At 39.3% G+C, this 8,832-nt stretch overlaps 1 protein-coding gene across 1 annotated transcript in view; it reads right to left on the bottom strand.

Annotated features, from left to right (window-relative positions):
* The window catches only part of LOC118333130 (calcium/calmodulin-dependent protein kinase type II subunit beta), a gene marked incomplete in the record, with an annotated part of 45,950 nt that overhangs the window by 25,444 nt on the left and 11,674 nt on the right, over positions 1-8,832 (bottom strand). The window contains 5 exon segments of the mRNA XM_035668667.1: positions 777-860; positions 2,031-2,153; positions 2,250-2,344; positions 2,435-2,518; positions 5,331-5,433. Of these exon segments, the coding sequence (XP_035524560.1) occupies positions 777-860; positions 2,031-2,153; positions 2,250-2,344; positions 2,435-2,518; positions 5,331-5,433 (489 nt within the window).

Below are 8,832 nucleotides of genomic sequence, written 5' to 3'. Positions count from 1 at the left end.
AAAGCAGGGTATGCTTTAAGGCGGGGCTACCTTGTGATTGTGCACTGTTTATCTGGAATACCAGATTGTGTGTGACCAGACGAGCTGCCATTGTTTCCTGCTACGAACGAGTCGAAACTGAGCAGCCAATGAGAGCAGCTGTACGTGACCTCCGCTGGCTCCAATAAACGGTAATGACCATAACGCCAAACTCAAGGCTTCAACAGCTTAAAATTTTGTGGCATCTAATAAATCAGTTTAAAGTCTACAATGGAAAAACATTAAAGTGACTTTACAACTGTGACAAACTGTATTTACATTATCTTTCATTAAAAAAAATACAAATATTAGAATTTTAATACTTTTGAAGATCTTTTGAAGTATTATCCTTTATTCTTTATATTTATTTTTCTATTCTTATTTATGGAAGCCACAAACAATCATGTTTGCAATTACTGAACAGCGCAAGTTGTTTATATCGTTACTTCGAGGAAAACAAAGATTAAGTTTAAGACGAGAAGTTGACCCCCTCGGTCTTTACAGCATCAACTCAGACGAGGAAAAACTCCTAAAAACACTTTAATGTGAACTGAGAACCCTGTAATGTGGGAAAAAGTGGAAAAAACCTTAATAAAAGGGAGAAAAATAATGAAACTGATGTGAAAGCGTGTTATTATAACTTTAAATGGACAAAATCTTGCAGCGTGAAAAAGAATTCTCCGATTTATCCGATGCTTTTCGCTCCGAGTAAACACAGATTCACAGATTAGAGCTTTAAACTTGAAGCACTTTCACACCTTGAGTTTCCTCCTGGCGTTAAACTTCTTCAGGCACTCGACCGTCTCCTGCCTGTGCATCATGGAGGCCACTGTCGAGCGTTGCTGTGGGGGGGAGACAGAGAGGGAAAGAGAGGCTGAAAATAAAACATTAGAGGCTCTGACAGTGACAGGTTTATGTGGGCAGGAGCTGTCGGAGATACTCGCTTCCCTCCAATGTGTTGATTCGGAGGCTCTTTTAGGTGACGACATTCTTGGCACAAAAAAACCTGGAGCTAAATACATTTCACTTGGGTTTAAGGCAAATGTGGATTACATCATTATATACAGGGACTGTTTTATTATACAGTGTTTGATAGGACATATGGTACAGGCAGCAGAAAGGTTCCATATGTATTATTTTTTATTTATTAATCACCTTTTATTGCCAATGTGTGAACGTGTATCTTGGTAGCCTGCGGACTGATGTATATGTGTTTCTATCTGTGTGCAACACCAACAAACAACCGACATCCACCACGACACCAAAGTCCAAAGTCAAAATTGTGCTTTAAGCTGGCTACCGTAGCAATATACTGTCATCCAGATTTAGGATGATTTGTTTCAAGGTTACTTCAAACCAAATAACGTTATTCAACTTTAGCTTCCCCAGCTAATGTGATCTTTGACACTAACTTATGTATTCTGACATACTGTGTTTATTTTATGATTAATAACTTAGTTTTAGTGGTTTTTAGTTTAGTATTATTTGTTTTTTGGGTGTGATGATGCATCAGTTGGCAATGATTGACTGAAGATCTGCTTTCTTTAAACACATTTACATGAGTTGTAGCAATAAATTTAAGTCTCGGAGAGCAGTGAGGAGATTTCTTTAGGGTCGGGAGAAAATTTAAGCAGCTGAATATTGCAGTTTTTGCACGATTTCGATAATATTTCAGCTAATTGTGCAGCTCTATTATAGGACTAATTTAAGGAGTAAACATTGCGCTACATTTTAAAGTTAGATTAATGTCAGAAAATTTTCTTTTTCTCACTTTCATCTAGAACAAATCATCTCAGATCACTTTAACTGCACATACTAGCGCTCATCCCTCACACAGTTTAACCCTCCTGTGGAGCAGCTGACCTGCAAATGTTAGAGATGTTCCATGTTTGGAAACAGATGGTGCTGATATTTGGCAGCTTTGGACATATGTTCACAAACTCAGGGTCACAGGAGGGCCATGAAACATTGACCCGTCGGCAGGAACAGGGTGCTGATACATGTGTACTTACGCAGACCCATGGGTGTTTCAGGGCCTCCTGGGCAGTGATTCTCTTGGCTGGGTTGATAGTCAGCATCTGGTTGATCAGATTTTTAGCCTCCGGAGTCACCGTGTCCCACTCTGGGGAGGGAAACTAAAGCACACCCAATGCGTGCCCACATATATAAAAACAACATAATTTAGAGAGAGAAAAGAGAGAATTTTGGAGGCATTATAGCGACAGGCTCACATCATATGCTCCGGCTTTGATCTGCTGGTAGAGTTTGTGCTGGTCCTCGTCCCAGAACGGAGGGTACCCAACCAGAAGGATGTAAAGGATCACACCTACACAAAGAAACACAAACCTTTGTCTGAGTGACATGAAGGGAGAGGGAGAGGAGGCGGCGGTGAGACACGCACCGACAGAGAGCTTACCGCATGCCCAGATGTCCACGGGTTTACCGTACGCCTCCTTCCTCAGCACCTCTGGGGACAAGTAGCCGGGAGTCCCTGCAAAGCCTGCGCACACACAAACACCAGAAAAACACACATCATGGTCCAGGTTCTCGTGTGGTTTTACATAAGGAACATATGCAGTGGAGCAAAAAGCAAAGGAGGAAGTCAGATGAGGTTATTATCACAGCCGCTGGAAGTAAAATCCATAAAATCTGCCATAATGAAAACTAAAAAAAAAATGTAACTTTACTTGGATCTACATGTACACACTGGTATTTATGACAGGAAACAGGTTTTACATACTGATTCAGCATATAAGAATATTAAGCAAATTATTATCAAGACTAATCAATAACAAGTTCTGTTCGAGCTGGACCCACAGCAGCAGTTTTGGGCCCGAATGTGTTGGGTTTTGTCAGGACCGGTCAGGTTCGGGCAGCGAACCAAAGCTACGGTGTCTCTGTGTCATACTGTGTATCTGATGAAGAGTGTAGGATAAATAATATAACATATAAACGATCTGATTAATTGATCTGAGCCTTTTTATTATTGTAACCATAGAGATGAACGTCGCTGTCCCTGGTGCTGAAAAGGTCAATCAATAATCATTCCCCACATAATCAGCCAATAGTTTAAGATTTTCAAATTATTTTTTTCATTTTTGTTTATATTGTTTATGTGTTTGTTGCCTAATATAATCTCAGCATCATTGGAAATGAAAGTTCTTCCCCGAAAAGGTTGAATTAATTGACATTTGTGTCCGTCTTCGTGGAGCTGTTTGACAGTATTTAACAGTATTTTTGTGTTTAAAGTAACGGAAAAGTAATCTGGTTACATTACTTTAATATTGTGATACTTGGATGAGATGAAAGGTAATTGTATTTGCTAACTTTATTATTATTTTAATACCAAATGAATCGCATTTGGTATTAAAATAATTTTGAGGCCTTAACATGCTCAAAAACTCAACTCAACTTTGCACAAAATTCAGTGGTAATGAAAATTTAAGGATTATTGGATCAACTTCAGATTCGGTCAATTAATTCTAAAGACGTTAACGATTAAAAGTTTTGCTATTTGTGACCGTACGTTGAACGCCGTGCTCGTAGCATTGCGTCGAAAACAGGAACTACATGGTCCAATCTCCACCAAACACACATTTGATAAGAATCCCGCCCTGAACACATCCAGGTGACAATATTCAGTCATAGTGATAGCGCCACCTACTGGCAAGCCTTGTGTGGCGATTTTGATCTGATTTACATTAAATATTTCATGTTGTGGTCCACACATGACACACTGGTGCATAACACGGCTGCAGCACACCCCGACATCGCTGCTTGCAGCTTTAATTAGTAACTCTCTCAACCCTGGTGGAGACATTGTGAGAATTTTTATGGTTCTCAAAGCTCTAAATTGTCTCAGTTGGTGGACAGAAAATCCCACAGAGTGAAAAGCTCCTTCAGCTCAATATGTAAATGAATGTGACACCATACCTGCGATGAATCAGTTTATTATATAAAGGAATGAGTGACTGAAGGGGATGTTGGAGGCAGTGATTTTATACGCAGTCTGAGAATGCTTTATGAAAATGTAGTTTAATGTAAAGTCATCGCTTTTAGCTTCGCTGCAGCCTCTTTATAATAAATCATTTTGGCTCCGGGTCAAAGAAAGTAAGTAACTTGGCTCAATCAGGCTGCTGAATTATCCTTAATATCCCGTAGTCAATATCCCTGTTAGCTTCCTGAATATCAGGATATACGCTGAAGAAAAAGTGGCCTTTCAGTCGGATGAGATACGTCTAATATTGGAGGCTGAGGAGGCAGAAATCTCCTCCTCTTAAGGGCTCGCTGACAAAAAGGATAAAGCGACAGTATGGATGAACGGTCCTGTGGAAGCCTTTTTTTACTTTTCTCCATCTAAATGCTGTTTGCAGTCTCCAGTGTGACAGCCCTGCTGCACGTCACAGCTGTCAGGAAACAGAAGACTTCATGATCAAGAGAAGGAGGAGGAGGAGGAAGGCAACAGACTGGCACATGTTATTGTACAAATAGAAGATCCTATAGGCTTCCATATGTCAGTAGCAGGTATCTTAATTTTAAAATAAAAGTTTAATTTGAATGTCTGTGGAAGTTTTGTGATTATGTTTCACTCAACATCCTTCAAACTCGCCACATTTTTGTTTTAATTTGTATTTTTTTGCAGCTTTTTTTAATTCTGAATGACGTCTGATTGGGTTTAATTTTTAAGGGCTAAGCCAAAATTGTTTGAATCGACTGAATTTGGAGGCGACGGCTGCACATTCAGGGTCTTTATTTCAATCTGTTTACAGCTTTAATGCTGAAACATGTTATTACCTATGACAGAAACATCCTATGGTCCAGCCCAACACTGCGACTGCCCCAAGAGGAGAGGAAGAGAGCTTTACATTAGACTGCAATGGTACAGTGCTCCCCTTGCCTCTGTGACTCTGGGTGCCATTTAACTTGAGGATAGCGTAGGTGGGCTTAGAGTTTGTTTTGAACCACTACCCAACTGGATCTTCCCATATAAAGCTGCGTCAGTTAAGACTTTAGGGTTTGTGTTAAATATCCCTTGACAGGAGAAAACCGTCAGTAATGGAGAGTGTTACACATATAATGCCGATCTTGTTCTCCTCAGCCGAGCCTCAGTAAATTCTGCTGCGTCAAGAACCCATTTCTTCATAAATTACTACAATTTTCAGCCGCCTACATCCCTGTTAACTGCATCTGTGCGGTGATACAATGGACAGATTGACAGGTGTAGCAACAGTACGGTCACTTGTCATGTTGTGATGTTGTTTATATTTTATGTAAGCAGACTGCAGATGTGTCGAGTCGTGTGTTTAACTCACCGAACCAAGCCTGCTGGTCTCCTTGAACCTCGATAGCCAGTCCGAAGTCGGCCAGCTTCACTGCTGCGTTCTTACACTTGCTGGCCAGCAGCAGGTTCTCTGGCTGCACGTATCAAACAAACAGTCGGTGAAACATGTTTTAGAAACGTCTTCAAACTCTGTGAACGTCCTCCGTGTGTCAGAATGAAGAAACAAACTAAAGAAGATCACTTTCTCTTCTAATGTTTAAATCTCTGGTTGTTGGCAATAATAAACTGTATATTATTATTAATTACATTGTTTATTCATTAATGATCAAATGGGCCCCTGAACACAGACATGTAACGACCCCTCATATATCTGCTCTATAGACGGCGTAACAGGGGCCACATAGACTGAAGAGACACAAAACTGTAGTTATTTTTGTCTTTTTTGTCATTCTATGGTAATTTTTTAGTGTCTTTGTTGCTGTTTTGAACTTGTTTTTTGCATCTTTATAGTCATTTTTTGTCTCTTTGGGGCCTTTTTTTTCACTTTGAGGTCAATTTGTTTTTCTCTTTGTGGTTGTTTTTGCGTAGTAGTTTTAGTTGTTTTGAGTCTTTTTGAGTTTATTTTCCACCCTTTCATAGTCATTTTTTTCTCTTTGTGGTTGTTTTGAATCTTTTTGAGGTCAATTTATTTTTCTTTGTGATTGTTTTATGTCTCTTTTATAGTAGTTTTGTGTTTCTTTGTAGAAGTTTTGGATGTTTTGAGTCTCTTTGAGTTTGTTTTTTCTCTTTGCAGTCAGTTTGTTCTCTAAACAGTCACTGCATACAGACTGATGCTGCACCCTGTAGGTCCGTTCAGTCCATCCATACTAATGAGCCTCCTACCTTTCACCTGTGGCTCCGCCCCCACATTTAGGAGACAAAGTGCCCCTCCCTCACTGATGTTTCTCATATAGAGTTTAAAAGGAAAAATCAAAGTGTGACAGACCACTGAGATGCAGCCAGTCAAACCCGGATCAGAGGACTAAGAATAGCTACGACAGACATTCAAGCAACACTTATACATATTCTATCACACACACACACACACACACACACATAACTGAGACGGACAGATGGGTCTTATAATGTGTATAAGCCTTTATAAGCCTTTTTTTTTTTTTGCCATTTGTTTACTTGAGGAACCAAACACAGATTGTCTCTTTGCAACAGTCGTGTCTTTCCTGCTCAGACGCTGATGTAACAGCAGTCTGACAAACAACCTGCAGTCCACACACACACACACAGCTCCTTGTTGTATAAGCAGTTAATGCTGACGGTGATTGATTTGTGCCACCATCAACCAATAATCATTCCACCTCAGCGGCACAGAAACAGCTGTACGTTGTTGCTCCAGCTGCAGGAGAGTCTTCATCGTGTCACCCTCAGCTCGTTGATTCACAAACACAATTAGAGGAGGTTTCACTTATGAACAGGAGCTGGAACCTACTTAAACTACATTAAACCTGATTAGATCATCACAGCACCTCACAGCTCCCAGTACTGAAATCCTAAACACATCTGTCAGAGACATAACGAGGGTCTGGTAGAAGGTTCAAGATCACTTTCTTCGTCAGTTTCGAGCCTCTTTGGGACAATTCCCCAGGAAGAAGAGAGTCTGGATTTGAAGGAATAGTTTGTCATTTAGGAAATTACGCTTGTTTTCCCCAAGACTTAGATGTCTATGCGCTATATATGAAGCTGCAGCCAGCAGGTGATTTCGCTTAGCTTAGCATAAAGACTGGAAACAGCCACGCACAGCTTGCTTGACTTTGTCTGCTTCTGAAGAAATGTTAATTTTTCAGGATTGGATTTTGAAACACCATCATCAGGTCAATACTGTTGGTTCACGACCAAATTCCTGCAAAACAAATGACGAGGGATGAGCGAATACGCCATTACCCGACTAAATTATCTGTATAATTTGGGCGGGAAGTGGGTGTGGCTACCTGGCAGTTCAGAAGTTAGTTGCTATGTATATTTGAAAACTATTTACGGAGCAGTCTCAAAATTGAGTTTCACAGGGAACATAGTGAGCTTTAAGAGGTTTTATTCATACAAAGAAGTAGTTATGCAAACCTGTAAAACTTAATAATAGCCTAGGTGTTTATTTGCTTAAATCACTGAACTCCCCCCAGCCTTTATTTGGGACAGGCGTTGAATTCTTTTAGCACAAAACTCAGTAAAGATGAATAAATGCATGTTTTGTGTAAATTTAAAGGACAATTTCTGTTTACATGAATTTAAATCCACTATTGTCGTATACATTTTAAAATAGAAGGTAGAAGTAAACATACTGTAATTGCCATTAGAGAGAGCATACGCCTCCTTTTGTTGTTGTTTCCTTTATAAAACCCAGGTAAGTGAACACTAACTCACTGCACATGACATTTCGAGGCACACTGAGGGTCAAATATCGATCCTCGAACATATTAGGTGTCATTCTGTCTGTAGGAAACTGCTGAGAATCCTTCAGCCTCGTTTCATGAACCTCTAATGAGAAAACAACAACAACAACAACGACAACATCCGAGTGTCTTCTCCTTTGTGGTAACTTAATAAACCTCCACTACGGAAATCATTACACGGCAACCTCGCAACCTTTGCCACCCGACCCCGTCTGTGTGTGCAACCTTTAATACGCTCCTATAGGGGGAAGTGATTGTGGAGTTCCCCAGAGAGTCGCTGCAGTAATAACAAGTCCGGTATGGAAGAGGAACATATGTCATAAAAATACTTATATATGAACATACACAGATAAATAAAGTAAGAATCCAAATATTGTTTTTCATCATAAAAAATGCTTTTAAAATTAGTTTTTTGGTATGATTTTATTTTAAACTCAAATTTATAAACAATTAATAAATGACTTATAACACATTATAGCACTTTAATGCAGTTGTAAGCAGATAAAAGGTCATTTTTACGTGTTTATGAATGTATTTATTAACAGTTAATAAATGTGCTTTTAGTAAACTGTAAAAGCGGACATTGAAAACAAACATGTATTATATGTAATACAAGTTGTTGATAATGTCCTAATGTGGGTTTAATTTATTTAAAATATTAATGAATAACCAATTATGAGATATATTATTATATATTCAAGTTGGTCAAAACAAAAAGCTGAAGCAAAGTGTGTGTGGGTGTAAATGAATGTACAGATATGTTTGTATGTGAGAATTCTTTATCATTATTATTGTTGATGTTAAGTTGTTTGACCTTGTTTTTGTGTCACTCTGGGTGTGAAGATATTGATCCCTTTGAGCTGAAAGTTGTTCTTTCACTTAAAAGTTCAATAAATAAATGATAAATAAACGTTCACAGACGTCAGGTCAATAAAACACAAGAAGGCGGAAATTCATGCACGTACTGAGACATCGGGCCGACACATGCGCTGACATGCGAGGTTTAAACATCTTACTGCACTTACCAGCCGTCAGAATCAGGTACAACAGTCAGACACACAACTTTAAATCCCAACACACACACACACA

This window comes from Morone saxatilis, unplaced genomic scaffold (assembly GCF_004916995.1).
Source record: "Morone saxatilis isolate NCDOM2014 unplaced genomic scaffold, NCSU_SB_2.0 Contig21, whole genome shotgun sequence".
Lineage (NCBI taxonomy): Eukaryota > Metazoa > Chordata > Actinopteri > Moronidae > Morone > Morone saxatilis.
The sequence above is the reverse complement of the archived record's forward strand: the minus strand, read 5'-3'. Positions and strand labels throughout refer to the sequence as shown.